Genomic DNA, 22,995 nt, shown 5'->3' on the forward strand with positions numbered 1-22,995 from the left:
CTGATATTTTTGATCACTAAACAGAGTTTCAAGCATGGTTGAATATCTCTGCAGAGGCAGAGATGTGATACTAACTTGTTCCCTCTTCCTGCTTCAGAGCACTGTGAGGAAGTGTGGAGTAAACCAGAACGTGTGGTGGGTTCTGAATCTAGCTTGTCCAGCAAGGCACCGAGCTAACTACTTCTCCTCTTGGAACCTTGGTGTCTCAACTAATAAATAGGGATACTGATTCTTGGACATTAGTCTCCAGGTCCCCTGATTCTCTCTCCCATAGAGTCAAACAACATAAACTGGCTGGGTTCTTCTAATTATTTTTACCATTATTAACTTCGTGTGTACTAAGTCCTTTCTAGATGTGAACTTGCTTCATTCTTAAAACAGTGAGCCCTGCAGGGTGGGCGATAACCCCATTTAACAAATGAGAAGACCGAGAAATTAGCTTGTTCAAAGCTGTAAGCGTTAAAGCTGGGATTAGAACTGATTGTCTGACTACAAACACCATTCTCTTATTATCACCTAGGCTTCCTGAAATTATTTTTAAAATAATTGAGGTTCACGATACATTTCCCTGCATATTCCATGAAGTTCTCTAGACTTGTGGTTTCTCTACTGGGTCTAGCGCACACTTAGAGCAAATCCCTTGGTGTCCTCAAACTTCAGATGATTTCTCTTTGTGGTACTGTAAATCCATGAAATTGGGGTCCAGAGCATCTTCAGAACGGGTACTACAAATGGTAGTTCTGTCTCTGGTATTATTAATGAGTGTGGTCTGACATTGTATAGCTAACAAAACCTCAGTTGGTCAGAATGCTCAGGGATTATTAAACGTGAGGGGGGTGCTTGGGTGGCTCAGTTGATTAAGCATCCAGCTCTTGGTTTTTGCTCACATCTTGATACTCTGGGTTGTGGGATTGAGGCCTGCATCAGCTCCATGCTGGGCATGTTGGGCGGTGGGACCTGCTTGGGATTCTCTCTCTCCTTCCACCCCACACCCCTCCCTCCCTCTCTCTAATAAAATAAATAAACATGAGGAAGTTAAGGAGTGGTAAAATGTGAGACCCGTCTAGCAAAATCAGCTTAATTAGCATCTTGGAGCAAGAAACAGTTTCTGCCTTTAATGGGCAACCTTTCTGGAACTTCTCAGTAATAACAGCCATTACCTCATAGTCTTTTTGCTCCAGTAATATCTGCATTTGGGCAGAGAGGATATTCACCTATAGTTTCTCTCCCCAGGTGCTTTACTGCATGAATTGTCTAATGATGGTGCTCACAAGCAGTTTGACCACTACCTTGAAGAATTGATCTTGCCCATCATGGTGGGCTGTGCCAAGAAAGGGGAGCGAGAGTGCCACATCGTTGTGCTAACAGATGAGGATTCTGTGGACTGGGATGAAGACCACCCTCCTCCCATGGGGGAGGAATATTCCCAAAGTAGGAGCCCCCTGCATGGTGTACATGTTTTCTGCAAGAAACATGCTGCCCAGAGTAGCAGCTAGATCCTAGAAGCAGTGTGGATATCACTTATTGAGCTGGCAATGAGCACACTCACCTGGATGATGAGTGCAGTGTAGTGACTGATGCAGGGCTAACGTTTATGCTGAGCATCTACAACTCTGACTGCTGCACCCGGTGTCGGATACTGTGGTGATACAGAGCCTATTAAATGGTGGTGTCCCTCTTCTCTCCGTTGGTCTTATTTTTAAATCCTTTTGAATTGGTAATAATTCAAAAAGTACAAAAGGTTGGATATACATTGAAAAGTCTTGATCCTACCCCTGCCTCATCTCAGTTTCTTTTATACCCTTCAGATGTATTCAGTGCACACACATAAGCAATTATGTCCATGTTTTTCCCTTTTTTTCAAATGCTACCATATTCTATGGACTGTTCAACACCATGTCTTACATAAAAAGCTTCCATGATCTTTTTAATCGCTATATACTATTCCACCGTATGACTGTGCCATAGTTGATTTAACTGGTTCTGTTGCTGAGCTTTTAAGCTACAAATTATAAATGATGCTGCAATAAATTTCCTTTTAAACACAGCCTCTTCATATGTATAATTCTATAGAACAATATTCCTAGAAATGGAATTTCTGTGCCAAAGCCATGTTCCTTTATAATTTGATAAATGTGGCCAGATTCTCCTCCATATTATACTCACAAAGCAACATATGACAGGTATGTTCCCTCACCAAAACAATGTTTTACTAAACTTTTATCATTGCCACTCAGATAAAAAAATAGCATTGCATTTACACTTAAATTTCATTTTGCATTCCACAATCAAGATTTACCATCTTTTTAATTTTTAAGAAACCATTTTAATTTCCTTTTCTGTAACTTTATTTTGCCTTTTGCCTGTTACAGAATTGGATTGTCTTTTGCTTAGTGATTTGTGAAGGCTCTCTCTTTGTATATATATTAAGGAAATTAGCCGTTTGTAATGTGAGCTGCAGATATTTTTCCCAGTTGACTATTTGTTTTTAGCTTTATTAAAAGTGGTTTTAGCTAAGCAGAAATGTTGCATTTCTAGGTAGCTGAATGTATTAATTTTTATTTTAAATGTATTAATTTTTAGTTTATGGCTTCTGGGTTTTAGGTCATACCCAGAAGACTTCCCCACCCTGAGACTATAAAAATTTCTCAGGTGGTTTCTTTCTTATGTTTGATCTGTTGCTTAACATTTAATCTGTGATCTACCTGGATTTTTTTTTTGGCATCAGGGTCAGGTATACCTTTCATTAGACTGATTCTGTTAGCTCATCTCCCTCCTTTTTCAGAAGTCTTCATTCCATGACTAACTCAATTTTTCTTTTTCCAGTTCTTTATAGCTCCAAGCTCTATAGATTCTTCAAATATATTGAGAACCGTGATGTTGCTAAAACGGTGTTAAAGGAGCGAGGCCTGAAAAATATTCGCATTGGAATTGAAGGTAATAAATATCCCAGTTAGTATTCAGTTTGCATGGCTTCTGGAATAGGCTGTATCTCTGGGCACTGCTTATGTCCTTCAAACTTGGCTTCCAGAGGACCTAGAGAATAGACACCTGTGAGAACTACATTCCTACCTGTTGAAAGGATTCCTGGTTCTGCTTTTGTTTGCCCTTACATTTCCTTTCCATTTTATTTCCAGTTGTAAATGCTTTAAAACAGCTGGAGGAATAAGTCCCAGCATACTGCTTTGGGATAAAGAGCAGTAAGGGCTAGGGACACTACTGGGTGAATGGAGCAGAGCCCCAGGGGCTCACCAAGTGCTAAGGATCTCTTTGGAATCTGGAAGGGTCCTTCTGAAAACTATAGCCTAGAGACTTATAATTTGAATTTATTCCACTACATACCTTTGAGGAATTTCTGTATTGATAGAATGGTTTTAAATGATGTTGAGCAGTGGCTCCCAACCTATGGTCTCCATGAAAGGGTCTTAGCCGCTGACTCAGAGTATGCTGAAGTTGTGCTGGTTTCCCCTCTGTGAGTCTTTGACTCTTGTGTTTTACTATTCTTGCTGTCTCAGTCTAGCCTACTGAGACATATCAGATCTTCACTGTGTCTGACTTAGGTTGGAATTGCAGGTGGGAAGAGATTTTTGAGGTCTATTAAACCTTTCATTGGGTCCCTCCTTTTCACGAGAAACCCCAGGAACAGGGTGATAAGGATTACTCCATTTCCCAGAGCAGCCTGTCATACTGTCCTACCACTAGAACATTCTTCCGCATATCTAGTACATAACTTCCTCTCTCTTCTGTCTTCCAGTTCTAATCTCTGAAGCTACTCTAAGATTTCTACTCCCATTTCCATGTGATAGCCTTTCAGATACTTCAGGCAACTTCCCTGTTTTTTCTTTAAGAAAGCATGTAATGTATACCTTAAACTACTCCTCCTACAGTGTGCTCTCTAAGCACTAGAATTAGAGACTGGAGTTCACCATGGCCAAGCAGGATTTCTGTTCTCTGGCATTGCTGCCAGTGAGTACAGGCTTCTGAAATTACTAAGAGGCTCTTCTCACCCTGCCATTAGAGGGGATAGAATTTTTGTTACTTCCCTTCTAGGGACAAGACCTGCAAACCTGGATAGATAGGAGGTGAGTGTAGCACAGAGGGTTGGGAGTGGCAGGACATGGTCAGAGGTCATTTCCCCAGTAGTTTTTTTTTTTTTTTTTTTTTTTTTTAAGATTTTCAATTTATTTATTTACGACAGACACAGAGAGAGAGGCAGAGACACAGGCAGAGGGAGAAGCAGGCTCCATGCAGGGAGCCCGATGTGGGACTCGATCCTGGGTCTCCAGGATCACGCTCCGGGCTGAAGGCAGCGCTAAACCACTGTGCCACCAGGGCTGCCCATTTCTCCAGTAGTTCTTATGCACAGTCTTTGAATTTGGGAGGAAATTACTGTGGTTAGGCAAAGAGAAAGCATGGAATCTAGAGTGAGCAATTTCCTGGAGTCATGAGAATGGCCTTCTGTGTTACAGGTTACCCTACCTGTAAAGAAAAAATTAAGAGGAGACCTGGTGGCCGGTCTGAAGTAATCTATAACTATGTGCAGCGCCCCTTTATTCAGATGTCCTGGGAAAAGGAAGAAGGGAAGAGTCGCCATGTGGATTTCCAGTGTGTCCGAAGCAAATCCCTCACCAATCTGGTAGCTGCTGGAGAAGATGTCTTGGAGGACCATGAGATATTAATGCACCACCCACCCCAAGTGGATGAACTTGACCGGCTGAACGCCCCACTTTCTCAGATGGCTTCTAACAACTTTCAGGATTAGGGCCAGCTGTGGACCCACGCCTCTTCGGAGCCCTTCTTTGTACTGGATGCCCACAGCTAGCCCTTCCCATGGTTTGTCTCACCCTGAGTAGGAGACCTGCTTCTCCGTCCTTTCCGTTTTTCCCACAGTTAGCGTGTGTCCTTTTCATTACTGAAAAGTCTGTGCCTCCGGCAGCGGATAAAAAAGCACTGACTGATAATTAAGCTACCAACTTTGCAGCAGCCCTGGTAACTTGAAAAATCTGGTGCCGTTTACAGAGTCTTAACTGTAAAAAGTCATAACTGCAAAAAGCAGGAAAGAAAGTCAAGACTCTGGTGGCTTCGTATTCATCAAAGCAGTCCTCTCATCCTCTATACTTTGTTCTTGGCTTTTTTGTTTGTTTTATACCAGGCAAATTACTTGGCAGCAAAGGGACCAAACCTTAAAAAGAGACAATCTCTAGCTCCCACAAGCTGGCGCTAATGGGATTCTTGTTAGGGGTCAATGAAATGCCACTCCTGGTGGCCTCTGTGCCGAGATCGCATCTGGGAAGAACTAGGCTCTCATCAAAATGTCCAAAGGGGATTTCTTAAGAGTTTAAATTCAGTTTTGTTTTTCATTCATTCAGTGAATAACTCAAAACCAGACAGATTCTTTGACTATAATAGTGTAACAATGTTTATGAAACCTTGTCAGGTTCAAGTCTAAAGGAATTATTTGGAATGACCATTTGGAATCAAATTCACAGCTCCAGAAGAATCTTTTGAATCAGGCCACTTTAATTATCTGGCTTGGAATCTGATGTGGAGAAGCTGTAGGTCTTCACTGTAGGCAGCACACTACTATAAGTGTGGCTTGGAAACCTTAGATGATATGGGCTTAAAGGCTTTCAAGAGTTGGGCAGAAACTTCTGACAAGTGCTCTGTTTCTCAGTAGAAAAGACTTCTAAGAGCTCCAGGGAAGGGGGCATTTGGGGTGAAGCTGGGTGGGGAAACATCACCTACCCAGGTTTTACCCCAGTGCAGGATTTTACTTTATATATTCTTTTCATACAATGGAAATTTTTTTGGATATCAGGATATTTGTTTTTGAAGTGGCCTATCACACTGCTCACACTGGGTTAGAAAACCATAGTACCGTCATCCCCAAAGGAAGGATGAGTTGAAGGGATGTTAGGCCTAGTAATTTTGTTTGATCTGTTGGCTCTGGGTTAGGTATGGCATGGTGTGTGATAATCCAGACCACTGCCCCCGGTACTGAACCATTTTCCCTCATGGCCCCTTGGCTGTTAACAGCAGAGCTAAATCTAGAGTCTAGAGCCAGACGTTAAGTGTCTGGGGCTAATCTCCCATCTTGTGGTAAAGGTTGGCCACCTACCCAGAGCCTGTAGTCCTCACACATTTCAGAGGTACATAGTTTCCTTCAAGTTCTTTAAGGTAACATGACTAGTTTTCTTAAATTCCATTCCCATAAGACACCATAAGGCAAAGTAGTCGATTCCAGTTTGCCCTAATCATAGTCCTCCAAAGGTATAAAGTCAGATGGGTGTCGAAAGCTCCTCTTTCCAAGGCTTGAAGAACAAGAACGTTAAGAAGTGTGTTCTCTGTACATGTGACCAGCATCACAGTGGAAATCAATGCTCTGTTCATTACTCAGAAAAAAGTAGTAATAAGTGGTTAAACTGAGCCATCTCCCACCTATAGTTGTTCTGACTACCACTGGCATCCAATTTGTAAGGCTGATGGTAATGGTTCAATTTGGGGTTAGGTCTTTTTGTAGCCAGAGGGGACTTTTATTTTTTTGTTTTGTTTTGTTTTTCCAGAGGGGACTTTTATGTCTGTGAAACTCATTGACTCTTGTTTGAGGTCTGGTTTGGCTTTGACCTTACCAGTACTTCATTCCTACCAATAGCTGTCCAGCCCAGATAATCATTTAATGGTGCTTCCTTTCTGCTTCTCAGTTGACTTCCTTCCATGCCATCACAAAGGAAATCTGAATTAACTGTGTAGTGTAATAACTTCCTTCTGCATCTTCTGTATTAACATTCAAGTGTGAACATGCCGCAGCTGACACTCTAAAACCAGTTAGTCCTTGCCTAGGTAAAAAGCCAGGTATGAAAGTATGGCATGTATGTAGCACTCTGTTCTATGTAAATGACTCATTTCCTCAGGCTTTCAAGAAGTAGGTCCCCCCCACACACAAAAGGTGGGTAATGTGCTTTTGGCTGCAATCCATGGGGTGAGTGAGCCTGAAACCTGTACAGGTAAATCTGCTGGTGTCACTGGATAGTGGTGACAAAAGGAAAAGTGGGGCCTAAAGGTCCCTTCTGGTGAAGAGGGAGGTGTCTTATGGACCCCCCACCCTCCCAACCTGGAGCTCTGCATCACTGTAATTTAGTAGCTCCCCTTAGCCATGGCTGCTTTGTTCCCAGGGCCAGGACATTCCATTAATGGCAGGACCATTCAGTCGCCGCAGGGACAAGGGCTGGGTTGCAGTCATTCCCTTCAGAGTCCACCACTGGCCAGTTCGGCAAGAGATATTTCTAATAAAGGTGGAACTCAGGTTTGGTGATTTTTGTTTTTTTTTTTTTTTCTAAGTGCCTAAATAAGGAAGCCAGGCTGTTCATACATCTTCTTATGAAGATGGTTTTGCTCAGACTGTCTAACTCAGAGGTAGCTCAGCGAGCCAAGAGGAACCTGAACTTGGGAGTTTAGAATCTGAGTTTGTGAATGCATCATCATCATGCATCATTGACTAGGAAACATTTGGCATTGAGCTGGAGAGTGGGCAGAGTGTTAACATGAGATGACGTCATGGTTTCTCCCAAATGGAGGAAAAGTATAGAAAAGATGCCAGCAAAAATGGTAAGGAAGCTAGAAAGTAAATTTACTGCATAATGTATAATAGCCTATATATTATTTTAAGCTAAATTTGAAGAAAGTAGTATGTCATCAAACCTATACAGGTCTGAAAATACTGTAGAGTATCCCAGGAAGGACAGATATACTTGCAGGAAACAATCAGCACAGGCTTTAACTCAAATTGTCAGAGTGTGACATAGAGTCTTTTTTTATTAAGTGTCAACAGAAGGTTAAGAATTGGGGTTTTAGTAATTTGTTCAATGCCACTTCTTGCCATTATTTTGAAATTGTTAAAATGAACTCTTACCGAGTTCAGAAAGCAAATCTGATGGCTTCACTGGGGGAGATGGAGCCACACTGTGCTCTGGGTGGGATTGCCTCTGCAGAACATTACATTTTCTCTTAAAGGCAAAATGCTTGTAGATTTTGCCTCTTTACTTTGTATTTACTTTTAAAGTTGCACTTGTTCACCTACCAGTGTTTACGATATCCTATTACTTGGGATGCTTTTTCTATAATAAAGTATTATCATTTGTGTCCATGTTGTTTTTTTAGCAGAAAATAAAATTGGAAGCCAGGACATTAAAAGGGACTGAAGTAGCAGCACCTCGACTATCCAGAGCAGAGCCTCTTCCTTTCCTACAAGGCCACAGGGTCACTTTGAGCCAATGTGCACCCTTCTTATCCTATTAATCACTCCCGGGTTCCAGAACCCTAAGAGTCTGCCTTCTTGAGTTCCTGGTTCATTGGCATTCAAGCCCTCCTGAATCCTCCAGGCCAACCTAGTAGGGCCCCACAAAGCCAAATATAAATTTGGAAGATAAGAGGACTCAGACTTTGATGTTCTGATTTCAAACAAATGAGAAACTGCAGCAGGAATGAAGAGCAGGTCCCTGGAAAACACTGCTGTAGAGCTGCGGGCTCCTCCTCTGGTCTCTGTGACTTGTCCTGACTCCAGTCTGGTGCCTGCTGAGTTTCCTCAGCTCCCTTAGCCTAGGAGTTTATCGATGATAATAATTTCAAGGGGTGCTACTAACACCTCCCAGCAGGCCTGCCTTTATCAACAAAGAGGTTAAGAACATCTCTGCAGACATGGCCTATTAAATATATTCTGTGCCAAGTCCTATATGACCACAGGGACACAATGACCAGGACAGTTCCTCTCCAAGGGATTTTTAGATTTGTGTGGGGAAAACCTCTATCTACATTCCAAGTCACCCAGAAAACCCAAGAGCATGCAGTAGCCAGTTCTTCACCATGAGGAGAGTTTGCAAGAGTGCTCTACAAGTGATATGTGAAGCAAATTGTGAAGAACAAACACGAGTTGTTTTTGGATCCGTGAACATGCCAGGAGGTGTTCCAGGCCAACAACCACTATTTGAGAAAAGATGCAAAGGTGAGATAATCATCAGGGAAGACGGGGAGATGCAGAGATGAAGCCAGAGTAAGGAAGGACTCTTCTACCTCAGAAAAGGTGTTTGGTCTCATTCATATAAACTATTGGGAGCCCTGAAGGGTTTTATGCAGGAGAACGACATGGTCAGACTTGAATTTCTTTGGCAGCAGGGAGGCCCGTGGACTTGAAGGGGGAAGGCCCAGGGACAGAGGTCAGCTAAGGGGCCACAGCAGATTCAGCAAGAAATGAAGGCACCAGTAAGATGGATGGCTGTGCCCCAGCTGTGCGTGTTTACCGATGGGAGCCGGGAAAGAAGTTTCTGGCTGGACAGCTGAGTAGGCGGAGTCAAAAAGGCCAGTGGGAAGCAACAGGAGTTCCGTCTGGACTGCCAAACTGTAGTTTGAGCCTGAACGAGGCCTTCCACACTGCGGTGTTTAGCGGGCGCCTGGCTTCGTGGGATCTAGTGTTCCAGGGCTGGGGCTGGAAGCTGGTCACTGAGAAACTCCCCACAAAAAGGGGCGCTGAAGCCCCGGTGTTGGGGAGATCTCCAAGACCACGTGAGTCAAAAGAGGGCAAAGGCATTGCTCAGTCAATCCTCAGCATTTCAGTCGGTGGCAAGGAAACCACCAAGAAGAAAGTTGGGTGAGAGTAGTCTTTTGGTTTTGTTTTTTAAGTCAACAGTATGCATGCAACAGGTTGATCAAGTAAGGAGGGCTGAAGGGCTGCCTGGGTAGCTCAGGTCATGATCCCAAGGTCTTGGGATGGAGCCCCAAGGCAGGCTCTCTGCTCCGTGGGGAGTCTGCTTCTCCCTCAGCCTCCCTCCTCCTCCCCCCAACCCTTAATAAATAAATCTTAATGAGGACTGAACGGAAGCCAAAGGCTATGACAGGACATCCATGACCAGAGAAATGAATATAAAAACAAAAACTAGTAGGTTTTATACCTGGGATAATGAATACGTTTCACACTAGGGACGGAAGTCAGATGAGGTGAAGTGGGAGCAGGGAAATGAGGAAGTAACAGCTCCACGCCTCTGCCAAGTCACTGCTATTAAGAAACTTATCCGGAATAAATACATCTTAAAAGAAACCCCTCCGGGAAGCTTCCCTCAGCTCCCCAACACCACCAGGTCCCCCAACAGCTCCAGGTCAGCTATCACACTGCTCCGCCAGGACTTCACAGCTGGTGCCGCGTGCCCTTAGGCCACTTGGTGGGAACTCTCCAACCGCTCTGCAGTTCAGGACCACAGGGGGCTCCCCGGGTGCGTCCCAGGGTGCCCAGTACTGTGCTCTGTATATGATGGGTGCTTCATGTGATTTAGGCAAGATGCTCTTCCCTGAAAGTACGCCTGAAAAGCATCATGGAGGTGGTTTTCAAGTCAGTGCTGGCTTTTGTAGATCATTCCAGGGAAATGTATGCTAGCTAGGAAAGGGAAATACCATTCACTGAATCCTTTTTGAATTCAAGAAAAAAATACCATGTAGGGTTCCACACAGAGCCCCAGGAAAGAGTGAAACCCAAACACACCTGCCAAGGAACCAATTCAGAGAAAAAGCATTAACAGTTGATGGCAGAGGATTCCTATTATGCCATATACATGAGCTTTGACATTGCAGCCTGCTATCCAGAGCCTGAATATTAATCCTGAAGGAACTCATTCATAGCTTTTCAAAGTAATTCTAAAAAGAAATGTACGGGGGGGGGGGGGGGTGCGTGGCTGGCTCAGCCGGTAGAGCATGGGATGCATGACCTCAGAGTCGGTAGTTCAAGCCCTGTGTTGGGTGTGGAGCCTACTTTGAAAAAAATTTAAAAAGAAAAAGAAACAGGCACCCAAGAAAATCCTGATGTAGCCCCAAATCAAGAGGAGGCTGAATGACATCAGCATTGTTTCACTTCAGTATGCAGTACGGTCCAAGTCCTATTTCCTGACTCCCCCTAAGAGAGCAGGGGGCAGTACTATCCGTGAAGAGGACCAAGGCTGAACCAGCGGCTCCCAACATGTTTCTCGAAACTCTAAGTTTTGCAAAGACAACAGCCATTCTGGCTGCATTCAGCTTCCTTCTGCCTGCAGTTCTGACCCGGGATGGCCTTTGCTCTTCTTTCCTCTTTTTGAGGCTCCTTTCCCTAGCCCAGAGAAGGGGCTGATGTGGGGCCCCAGCAGGTGGACCCAAAGGGCCCAAAAGGCTCTGCCAAAGTCCCATCCCAGGAGCCTGTGAGGGTCCTGGTCGACCCCAGGCGGGTAAACAGCTGTACGGAAGTCCAACAACTAACAGGACTTTTGTCAGCAGGTGTCCCCTTGGCCTTGCTGCAGGGGGAGGCCCCACTGCCCCGCAGCCCTGAACCAGGCAGAAAGAATGCATGCATGGGGCCAACAGAAGATGGTCTCTTTATACAAACCAACTCAGAAGGCTCATCCTCGGGGAACAAAAAAGCAGGCCCCAGCCTCCCTGAGACAGAAGAGCACTTTACTTAAACATGGTGATGAATAGTTCCAATGGTCTGCAGATAAACGGGCTAAAAGAAGCCACAGCACTCTGCCCCTTTCAGTTATGAACCACGCTGGCTTTAAAACACATCAGATTCACACCGTTTCACACAGTTTATTCAGAAGTTTAAAATATGGGCATCTTCCCCTAAAACAAATCATCCCCTGCCAGTCCCCACACAGACTATCACCACTCCTGCTAACTTCTCTTTACCGTGCTTACCAAACATACTTGCAAAACACCTCGGGATCAAAACCTCAGCTATTTGGTAATACAACGAAATGACAAAGTTACACAAAAGAATCTCATTTACTTCCTTTTCACTAGCAGACCATGAGTGAAAGATTAAAGGGCAAACATTACCTTCAACCAAAGTTAATGCTTCCCTATTATTCTCTTTTTCCTTCCTCTAAGACGTTGAAACTCAAAGCAGTTTCATTTACTACTGTAACTCTGATATCCCATTTTTCTTTTCAGAATGGCTAAGCCAGGACATACTTTCCTTTCAAGTCGATCTTAACCTCAAGTCTGGCAGAAAGCGGACTCCCTGTTGTCGCTTGGCCATGACACTTTGCCATAGGCAAAATTACCACAGAGGTGCAAATGATGCTTTCAGAATTATCAAAAATCTTAATGCATTAGTATGGAACCTCCACATTTTTCTGATGCCACAAAATTCCTCTTAAGGTGGTGGCAGGTGTGAAAGAAAAGGCACTTTGTGCTAAAATTCAGAGGGTCTCTTGGGAGAGTGCCACAGCAGAGAGGACCGGTCAGCCTGAGCAGCAGGCTGCCCTTTAAGTTGGAGAGAAGCACCCCCCCTGCCCTGCCCTGGAAGGCATCTGCAAAGGAAAAATCAGTAATCATGATTCCAAGGCAAAATGGTTACTTAAATTGGAGAGGACAAATACAAATATCAGAGAGAGAGAGAGAGACACCAAACACAGTTGCACCAAGGACTGAGGAGGAGTGAGCTTTACAGGGCCCTGTAGGCCAGCTTTCGCCTTCTACTGGGCTGGCTCCTTCACTTCGGAGGAGGTTCTGGAGACCGAGCAGGAACAGCACCTTGGCCAAGAGGGTTCCAGGCCTCCTGCCTCTGCCTGGACTCTCCCTGCTGTGTTCCCAGGAACAAACCGAGTTCCTGCTGACAGCACTTGTGGCTACTGCTGGTCCGCGACAACATCCATCTTAAGGATTTTTTGATCCAGCCATGAAGGGACAGTAAGGGTTTTCCACATGATCTGGGACTTCTTGGCAAAGCCCAGTAGCTTCTGGGTCTTCTGAGAGCGACGATGGATCACGCTAGGATCCCCCACCAACACTCAGAAAAGCAGCATGAGTGTTTTAGATGGGCAGGAGATAAATCAGTGGACTCAGGGTCTTTATCCTAGTACCATAAATAAAGTGCACCATGAATGGAGGCTGTGAGGAGCCACTCACCAGAGGCCGAGGTATGGGAGACACTACCCTCACCACCTGCTCAGAGGATGGTGGATCATTTCCTTCAGCCAGAACGCTGGCTGCTGAGGCTTTCATTATTGCTTTATTTCCTTAGTACTATGGAACTTTTAGCTGTAAAGGAAAAAGAAATACTTGGTGGGATTGGCAGAAAGCAGGTCTGTCACAGAAATTGGCTGATACTCAGTTAAGTGTATGTTACAATCTTAATAATGTTTGATGATGGCTGTTTTTTTTTTCTCCTTCATTCTGATGAACTTAGGAAAACGAGTTTTTTAAGAACTCTATCAAATTGGCTCATGAGGCTTCTGAAGAAGTGGTACAGATGTTTATGGCCGACGTAGTAGAAATGGTTGTCTTTGTTCTGCAGGTTTCCAATGCTTTATGGAAGAGAATCCACTTACTGTCACATTTCAGGAGAGTTTACCATGACATACTGGCGGGTTCCATAAACTTCTTGGAAACTCTTTTCAAAGAATGTGTAAGAGGAAAACCGTAACGTTGTACAAAGAGCTCTGCTCCATTTAGGATTCTATTTCGAGGACGCTATTTAGCTGCTTTCATGTAGGAAGGTATTGCCCCCCGAGCCGTCAGGCCCTCAAAGCGCTTGTATGTGTAATTGATGAAGACCCAGTCTTTGTTCTTGTAGTCAGTCTCAGGGTGATTACTTGTAGCTACTGGGAAAGAAATAGATGTGAGAGTTGATTCACTGCCTTACCCCGATGGACTGCTCAGTACTGAGGACAGGACATTCTGAAGAAGATAGCACAGTTTGTATTTGGGAAAAACTGCTTTTCACTCTGCAAATTTTCTACATTTGCGTGTCTATGGTCTTTGAATCTCCCATTTGTCACAAATATTTTAAAAGTTCCATTTTCCCATTTCTGTCATTTCAGGTTACCTAACCTTTAATAAATAAAACAAAAGAACAAACCTTTGTGATTTACCCACTCCATTTAGCAGGTAAACACTGGGAGTCCATGGGGCATTCGGGTGGCTCAGTTGGTTAAGCGCCGGGCTCTTGATTTTGGCTCAGGTGATGATCTCAGGGTCACGAGAGCCAATGGAGAGTCTGCTAGAGATCCTCTCTCTCCTCCCCCTGCCCCTCCCCCCACTCATGCTCACTCTCTAAAATCAATTTTAAAGATCTTAAAAAAATAAATTAATAAATAAGGAAAGAGACCATGGGAGTTTGTATTCATTCTCCATTCAACAAGGTGTCACTGCTACCCAGCGTTAGCACTAGAAAAATACTTACAAAGAACCCAAAGAACTAAAGTTCCTCTAGCTGACCTGTGAATACAACCCTTAAACTGGCAGGAAGTAATGGGCCTATAATGCAGCAGGAGGCAGTGTTGGCGATGTTACCTGTTGGCTTAAGAATATCAGATTCTGGAAATTCATCGAAGTTTGAGGTATCATCAATGCTTTTGATTTCAATAGATATTGCAGCAGGTCTCTCTCTGCCAAGAACAGACATGCCAACAATTACTATAGTTAGTACTCACATGGCTCACAGCTAATTTTTTCTCCAAAAAGAACCCTGGCCTGACACGGGAAGACCACCCCACTGGCAGGCAGCATTTCCTTTCTCTGAAGAGCTTCTGACACCAAGCAACCATGCCACTTGGCCACATCCAAATGAGAGAATATAACTAACAATTATCCAGAGCTGGGAAGAAAGACAAAACCCATGAGGAGAAAGTCAAATCCGAGGTTAACGCACTGCCCTTGTGGCCTGCCCAGTTGTTAAAAGGGGAACTAAACCTCCAGGCGCCCTCTCGCGCGGGGCTCTCACCTTCCACCACAGGTGTTAACAAGGAGAGGGCTAAAAATGTGGCAAAAAGGAGGTAAAGGTAAAACTTATGAGAGTGCAAAACAGAACACAATTATGAGGAGAGGACAACGTCCCCACCTTGTTTGGGAACCGCCGAATGCCGAGGAAGCAGCGCTGGGCCGGGGGCAAGAGGCGGCGCGCTGGCCACACCCCACAGCCCACACCGGGGCCAGGTCCTTCCTTCCTACCCCGGCTCCGGTGGCCGACGCTACAGAGGTTGGTGTGTTCTAGGTAAAAGCAAGGGCAACACGCTTAAAGTGCTGTCTTCACCACGGAACTCAAATGTCCCTTCACTTTGGAAATAACTGCTGGCTTCCCCATGTCCCCGGGCACATGGCCGACAGCAAGCCCTGACTCCTGAGCCCCGCCAAGAATGAAAATCAAGAAAGGACGCTCACTGTCTCCGAAGCCCTCTTCCCTTACCTGGCTTGCCAAATACTGGGGCCTCTATATTAGTGGTAAGCAAATTACACCCTTTCGGAAATAATCCTGAAAGCCTTTATGTGGATATACCTGATATGTTCCCAGTCAACGCCTTCAAAAAAAGAATTACTTTTGATTTCCTCAACTCCAGGGGCTCCAATTCTATGTTCCCACTCAGAGCAGAATCTGGAAAAGACAGAGGCCTTTCAGCAAACCTCAAGTAGTCTCTTTAGAAGAAGATATGGAATAACATCCCCCCCTCTTTCCTAAACAGAGGAATGGGAGACAGCAGGGGGCAGATCCAGGTAATAATTTAAGTTAAAAAAAAAAATGAATTTTGGCATGTCAAAAAACCTGGGTGAAAGGCGGGGGAGATGTTCTCTAATACCTCAAAATAAGGTCCTTGGCTTTCTCAGAGATAGGAACTTCTGGAGGAAAAGTCAGAGTTTCTTTCCAGTTCATCACCTTCTTATAGGTCTCTTGGGGGGTCTCAGAACAGAAAGGTGGGTACCCTGTAATAAGAGAGGCACTTCGGAGCTTTTACTCCCCAGAACTTTGAATCTGAGAGTACTCTCCTTAATATGATTTTATCTTTAACCGTCCATGACATGCACAGGACTTCCACTCATTCCAGAAAACATCTAAACTGATTTTTTATTTCCCCCCAAACTTCTAAGCCCAAAGTGAATTTGTGCTTCTGGTACCACAAGAGAAGCAGCTAACAGCTGAAGCCGGGAAAAGAAAGGAGGACATACATAGCGTTGCACGGGTGGAAATCACCACGCCCAAAGAAGAAATGAAAAGATGAAACAACATCATTGAAAAATGGCTCTGTTCCAGGAGTATCCCTATATGAGTAAAGTGCCAAACAAGCTGAATAAGAAAAAAGCCTAGGTTTTAAAGGTGACTACCATGCCTCTTTTTGAGAACTACAGATAAGGGGATAAGTACTCTCATACCACATTACTCCACACGCCCTCCACACAGATCTCATGCGCTTCCACAGGCATCCACCCGATGTTCCAGAAGACAACACAGCCAGAAACCATTCTAGTCATCCAGAGACTCATGCACTCGGTACTGCCATGGACATATTTACTCTCCTAGTGCTCTCGGGAATATGGCCACCCACCCCTGGAGTGTCCTCTAAATACACAGACACATTATCCAAATTAGAGGGAGAGGGAGAGAGATCAGAGGGGTCCATGCTTTGAAGGCTTAGAGAGAGGAAGGGGACAGCAAAGAAGTGAAGAGTATGTGAGGCAATGCCCAATTAAAGCTCTCTGCATATAATGAATATTTAAGTGACTGAAAGAGCTGCTAGAAGGAGAGGATGAAATAGGGGAAGAACAGGATAAATGATCAGCAAAGCAACCACAGGATGCAGGAGGCCAGAGAACATAGTTGGCTCTTTGATGGCCAAGAGCTTTCTGCTTAGGAAAATTCACACTGAAAGACACGAGGAGAAAAGTGCTTAGACCACCCTCAACTGAAATCATCTATTATCAATACGGGACTCTCTTCTGGTTGCACCAAAATGTCCTCTGAAAGCATGCAACTTACCGATGAGCATCTCATACATGATCACCCCAAGCGACCACCAATCACAGAGCTTGTTGTACCCGGTCTGCATGAACACCTCAGGAGCAATGTAGTCAGGAGTGCCTACTGTGGAGAAGGCCTGAAACATGTACCATACATCAGGGAGGGGGGGCCACAGCCAGCACGGTGCTCAGAGTTCTGTTCTAGAGACAGAAAGTTTCAAGCACCACCTACGGGGACCCACAAACTAACCAAGCAGAATGGATGGCCCCAGTAGCCCAATGGCAAGTCTGATTTGCCAGAGCACTTGCAAAATGAACAATAAAGCTTTGTCAGCAAGGCAAGAGACCCTTCCTAAATACACCCAAAGCCCACGGTCGATCAGGACAAAGGTACCCATCTCAACAACCAGCACTGTGACTGACTGAGCACCCAGTGAGTGCGAGGCTCCATATTTCTTACATGCTTCTGAGCCTATGTAGTCCTGGCACAAGTCAGCAAAGGACTTTATTAGCAGATAAAAAAAAAAATCTGATGCCCAAAACAGCTTTGTTCATAGGCTGAGAACTAGTTAAGTGGCAGAGGCCAGTTTGAAAATGAAATACCTTGTCTAAATCATCCCTCTTTCTACCCTAAATATTCCTTAATTTGATAAAACCTAAATAAAGGGAAGCTTTATTATTACAAGGTAGTCGTATCCTACAGATTAGAGATTTATGTCCATTTACCAAACATATTCATTTATGTAAATAGTTCTTACGGGAATATTTTCTAAACTCAAGTAATCTACTCTCATAATGAGGACTATGATACTAGGGGGATGTGCACTCAAAGCCTTCCAGTGTGCTCAGCATTTGAGGATTTACCACATAGAAGGCTCTAATCTAAGTGCTTTTGACATTACAGAACTTCTAAGATAGAAAATAACATGTGTTGTCTTTTGAAAATATTATGGAATACTGCAAAGATACAGAAAAAAACAACAGACAACACAACACACAACACCTACTGCCCATATTAAAGAGAAGTTAATAATCTGCCATATTTGTCTCAGATCAATTGTTTTTTTAAAAGACATAAAACTATAGAAACGATTAAAACCAGATAGCCCTTCCCTCCTCCCCTACTGAAGTCAAAACCACTCTGAAGTTGCTGTGCCATGCTTATATGCATATTTGCATAAATAATATAATATTATCTCCTGAATATTTCAACTTTTAATAAAGGGTTTCCTTTGGCACTTCATTAGTCTACAACGCTACAATTTGTTTTAACTTAACATTATGATTTTAAGATTTATTCATGTAGCTCTGATTCACCCATTTCACTACTGCAAATGTATTCTGTTATACAAATGTCACAGTGGTTTTTTTTATCCATTCTTCTGTTGCTTCCAATGTTTTTCACTATGACAACACCCGAATAAACATTCCTGTGACACCTCCTGGGCACTAGAGCAAGAATTTCTCTAAAGGAGGAGTATCACTGGGTCTTGCATTACAAACATCTTCTAATTTAACTAGACATCTTCCAACTGTCCTCCAAAGTGGTTATTACCTATTGCAACACCCCCAGGGGGGAGGAGTTCCTGATGTTCCAGATCTCACCAACACTTGGCTCTGACAGACTCTTTTAAATTTTTGCCAATCTGATGAATATGAAATGGGATGTTTTAATTTGTATTTCCTTTATTTCTAGTAAGGTTGAGTATATATTCATTTACTAATAAGCCATTCAGGTCTTTTTTTCTCTGAATTCCCATTTAGATCCTTTGCCCACTCGTTTTTCAGTTGCATTATCTTTTTTTTTTTTTTAATTGGTTCGTAGGAATTCTCTATGAATCCAGGACATTAATTCTTTATAGTTTTACATATTGGAAATAACTTATCCCAGTGTGAGGATTATCATTTCTATTATGACCTTTAAGTGATGTAATATTTGTTACATACCAAAAAGTGTGTAATTATCAAATTATGAAGCACAATAAAAATGAATAACCACGAGTTCAACTGAAGAAGTGAATTATTACCAATGTCATTAGAACTAAACATGTACTCCTGTCCCTTCCGTCCTCTTACCTCTCCTAACCCCTATGGTTCAATTTTGTTATCATTCCTCTGCTTTTAAAAAGAAATTTAATTTTGTCCCACATCTGCCTCTAAATGAGATCTTGGTTTTATTCTGGGGCTTTGTAAAAATGGTATCACACTACATCAGTCTTCTGCTGTTTGATTTTTCTTCTCCATGTTTTGCTCCTAAAATTGATCCATGATGTCACATGTAGCTATAATTCATTCATTTTCACTGCTGTAAAATATTCTATCCCAAAATGTAACCACTTTCCTGTCAATGGGGTTCTGACACGGGGTTATTTCCAGTTTCTTGCTATTAAAAAATGCAATAAACATTCTTATATATGGCTCCTGCTTCACAAGTGCAAATTTCTCCAGACCATATGAATACTGGTAGACTCCCTGGGTTGCAGGGTATGCATGTGAATTGTAACATAATCCCAAAATAGTGGGACCATGTGGCTTATTTTTTCATTTGTTTATGTCTTTCAATATACTGAAGGGTTCTGTCTTTAAAGTAAAATCAAGTTTTCCTTTATGATCCGTACTTCTTGTATCTTAACAAGAAGTTAAATTTTCCTTTAAAATTAAAGGATTTTTTAAAATCCTTCCTTACTCCAAGATCATGAGCATACCACCCTATACTTTCCTCTAAAATTTTAAAGTTTTATTTTCCATCTACAACTTATTGTTATGTATACTATAAAGTAGGAATTCATTTGTTCCAGATAGAATTGTATACTGTTTTCTTTTAAATACATGTATTAACTAATATAAATGCCAGTTGTTGTTTTTAAAGCTTTAAAGTCTGATACATGGACTGTGGTCTCCCTGAGAAGTATTTTCATTCTAATTATAAAGGTTAAGAAACTACAGAAACCCTTCCACTTAGAAACTAGATTTATTCCACCAAAACTGAATATTAAGTATATCTTATTTGTTAAAAAAAATTCTTTTTTTTTTTGTTAAAGAAATTTCTATTACAAAACCAGAAATGACTGGCTCAGTCGGTAGAGCATGCAACTCTTAATCTTGGGGCTGTGAGTTTGAGCCCCATACTGGGCATAGAAATCACTTTAAAAAACAAAAGTAAATATATTAGCACTGTAGCCAAAGGTTAACTCTTGGCTTACTTTTAAAAAAGTGTAGGGGCAGCCCGGGTGGCTCAGCGTAAAGTTTAGCGCCGCCTTTGGCCCAGGGTGTGATCCTGGAGACCCGGGCTCGAGTCCCACGTCGGGCTCCCTGCATGGGGCCTGCTTCTCCTTCTGCCTGTGTCTCTGCCTCTCTCTCTCTCTGTGTCTCTCATGAATGAATAAATAAAATCTTTTTTTTTTAATTTAAAAATCAGAAGATTTTTTTACCTTTCATTAGTTTCCAAAACACAGGTAAATATCAGTTTCCCAATAATGCAGAAGCTATTGAGAAACAGTCTCTTCAGTGGAGGATCTCAACCTTCACTGCACAGTAAAATCACCAAGAGTCCTCTCAAAAAACCAGATACCCAGATTATATACCCCAATACAACTCAATCTATCTCTGGGAGTAGGACCCAGCCATCAATAGGTTCTAAAGTCCCCCAGGTGATTCTGATGTGCAGCCAAGGTTAAGATCTACTACTCTATGGAGAGACATAATAGAAGCATCTGACCAAATTTGTTCCTGACATTTCCTAACCCTCCACAAGCTATGTAAACAGTTTTTCAACCACATACAAGATTCAGACACTTAAAGAGCATCAGAGTTCCTAAGGAAAGGAGATCATGATGTGACTGATGTGGCCCACCAATGGGCCTCAAAAAATGCAAGCCTTTCTTTTGATGCTTTCTTCAAACAACCCTACAGGCATCCATTTTCACTAGGACGGACAACTACTTACCAGTGACTTACTAAATACTACAGAGAACTCTAATTCAGTATTTTACTAAGAAGGCTGACCCAAATAAGTATTTGGCAAACCCGCCAAGTTACTACTGTATACACCAACCAACAAGCAGAGTGCCACCATTTCTAGAGGATACACGTGCATGACCATCATTCCAAGTTAGTCATCATTTTCCACAGCTGCTATTTTTGCTTTCTATGATCAACTGTTAGTTTAGCTTTACGATCATTTATTCCATTCGCTATGGGCTTCTAGCAAAGTAAGTCTAAGTATGTGGTGATACACACTTCTATTATCTCTGGTCAATAACTAGACATTTGAACACAAGATTATACTTCAGATATAAACCAATGAATGAGAATAAAAGTTTGCCTAGACAGCAATATTTCACTGGTGACTTTGTATATTTAAAATCACTTCCAACATATCATCAAGGTAAATGCAATAATGTTACTTATTTTTAAGCTTGTAGCCCATAATTTTGTGTATATATTTATTTATATAGTAAGTTATAAGCACTTTCTTTAAATTTCTCTCCAATTTTTATCACTAAGTTCTCTTTTCTACCACAAAGTAGGAAAGGGTGGGGCAGGTGAACTGAATAGTCTTCACTTGCCTAAGTGAATCAAAATTTTAAAAGTCTGAGAACCGCGGCCTTAAAGCTCTGGGTAGGTATCTGTAACTTACTTTCATTTTGAGAGACCTCCAATTCAAAAATAACCCCTTTACAACACCATAAAAAAAGAGAACAGATTGAATAGGAAGGAATGGGGTTGTCTTGTAAAAGGTCAGGATGAGGTCCCCCACTAAAAATGTCACAACCAAAACAATCTAAAATTATCTTCCCTTCATCAAAATACTACCTTTGGTGCCACTGGCAAAACGATAGTGTTCTGTCAAGGTAATCTTAAAAGCAAGGAATAGATATGCTGTCAACACTTATTGGATGCAAATTTCTGTGCCTATTTTTAAAATTTACTCATACTCAGTTTGCAGCAATTTAGGAAGCCACAGATATTACTTACTAGCTGACGTCTATTTCTTTTCCAGGTTTCTGCTTTCCTTTTGGAATTCATGTTCTGGAAAGCTAAAAGTAGAGAGAACAAGTTCTAGTCAAAGTTCAGACAGGTATGTTTAATATTTTTTCAGGCTCTGATTCAAGCCACATGAGACTTCGGTCTTGCTTTTCCAGCTTGTACATCAGTAACTCTAGATCTAACACACCTCCCAGCAAGTCTATAAACCCAAATCAAAGTCACTGAAGCATTAGCTCGAAGAATCACACAGTCACATGGGTCATGCGGCCATAGAGGATACAGGCCTTCATCAGAATTACAGGGAATACAGTTTCATCAGAAGCGAAGGTCCCAAAGTAGACCTAAGATACTCATAATTTCTCAAAATTACCATCAAGTTTCCAAGAGTAATAATTAGCATGTATTCAAAGACTTCTGAATTTAGAATACATTTTTGGCATAACCTTCTCCAGGATGAACTGTAATTGTACTGCATAGTTTTAATAGTTTAACGGTGCTGGAGTGAAAATAAAACTTACAAAGATCAATTTCTTTCTGCCATGACAGAAAGAAGCACCTAGGATAAATCTCATCCAGAGCTGGTCCCAGGACTTTTTCCTCTACTGCTTGCCTGACCCAGATACATCCCCCGCTTCTCAGTAGAGGTCCAAAGAAGGCTCTTTCCAACATCCGCCTTAATATATCCGGCAGCACTCATCTTGCCTCTCTATACAATAAAAACCACAGGCACACCTGGGAAGATACTTTCATTCTCTAGACTCAGGTTGTGAGAATCTCCTAATCTGTCCTGCATACTTTGGTTATCTGGGGAACAGCTCTTCTAGGCCCAGGGAAGGGATACAAAGGCTAACACCACTACTGACACTTACTGAAATCACTGGGGAGGCTGTGGTTCAGATTCCTATAAAATTCTGTCCTATGTGCTTTCTTCAGTCCTGTGCAAAGGCCGAAGTCAGAAAGCTTCACATGGCCCTGTGGGGAAGAAATAAGGTAATGGAAGATGAACATTCTCAGATGTGGAACAGACGTTATATTTTCTGGCTCTTCAAAATATCTGTTTCTAATTCTCACTCTCATGTGATGTAGATTATAAGCACCGCTATGATAGAGGTACAGAGGATGGTTTCAACAAATGATTGTTAAATAATGAATACATGGGGATCCCTGGGTGGCGCAGCGGTTTGGCGCCTGCCTTTGGCCCAGGGCGCGATCCTGGAGACCCGGGATCGAATCCCACGTCGGGCTCCCAGGGCATGGAGCCTG

At 42.7% G+C, this 22,995-nt stretch overlaps 2 protein-coding genes across 31 annotated transcripts in view; one reads left to right on the top strand and one right to left on the bottom strand.

The window, feature by feature from the left end:
• Positions 1 to 8,139, top strand: part of KCTD20 (potassium channel tetramerization domain containing 20) — a 38,973-nt gene extending 30,834 nt beyond the window's left edge. For all 24 annotated transcript variants that reach the window (XM_025990826.2, XM_025990827.2, XM_072731065.1 and 21 more), the window contains 3 exons: positions 1,234 to 1,431; positions 2,827 to 2,937; positions 4,470 to 8,139. In XM_025990826.2, the coding sequence (XP_025846611.1) occupies positions 1,234 to 1,431; positions 2,827 to 2,937; positions 4,470 to 4,762 (602 nt within the window). In that variant the 3' untranslated portion in view covers positions 4,763 to 8,139. The remainder of the gene's footprint in view (positions 1 to 1,233; positions 1,432 to 2,826; positions 2,938 to 4,469) is intronic.
• A 3,439-nt stretch (positions 8,140 to 11,578) lies between these two features.
• Positions 11,579 to 22,995, bottom strand: part of STK38 (serine/threonine kinase 38) — a 41,488-nt gene continuing 30,071 nt past the window's right edge. For 2 of the 7 annotated variants that reach the window (XM_025990823.2, XM_072731027.1), the window contains exons 8-14: positions 22,602 to 22,704; positions 21,721 to 21,782; positions 16,763 to 16,880; positions 15,588 to 15,711; positions 15,290 to 15,385; positions 14,308 to 14,402; positions 11,579 to 13,613 (exon numbers count right to left, since the gene is read on the bottom strand). In XM_025990823.2, coding sequence (XP_025846608.2) covers positions 13,486 to 13,613; positions 14,308 to 14,402; positions 15,290 to 15,385; positions 15,588 to 15,711; positions 16,763 to 16,880; positions 21,721 to 21,782; positions 22,602 to 22,704 — 726 coding nt within the window. In that variant the 3' untranslated portion in view covers positions 11,579 to 13,485. Of the gene's footprint in view, positions 13,617 to 14,307; positions 14,403 to 15,289; positions 15,386 to 15,587; positions 15,712 to 16,762; positions 16,881 to 21,720; positions 21,783 to 22,601; positions 22,705 to 22,995 lie in introns of all 7 variants that reach the window. The other 5 variants (XM_025990821.2, XM_025990822.2, XM_025990825.2 and 2 more) reach the window with 3 other exon arrangements.

Source organism: Vulpes vulpes, chromosome 1 (genome assembly GCF_048418805.1).
Source record: "Vulpes vulpes isolate BD-2025 chromosome 1, VulVul3, whole genome shotgun sequence".
Taxonomy (NCBI): Eukaryota; Metazoa; Chordata; class Mammalia; order Carnivora; family Canidae; genus Vulpes; species Vulpes vulpes.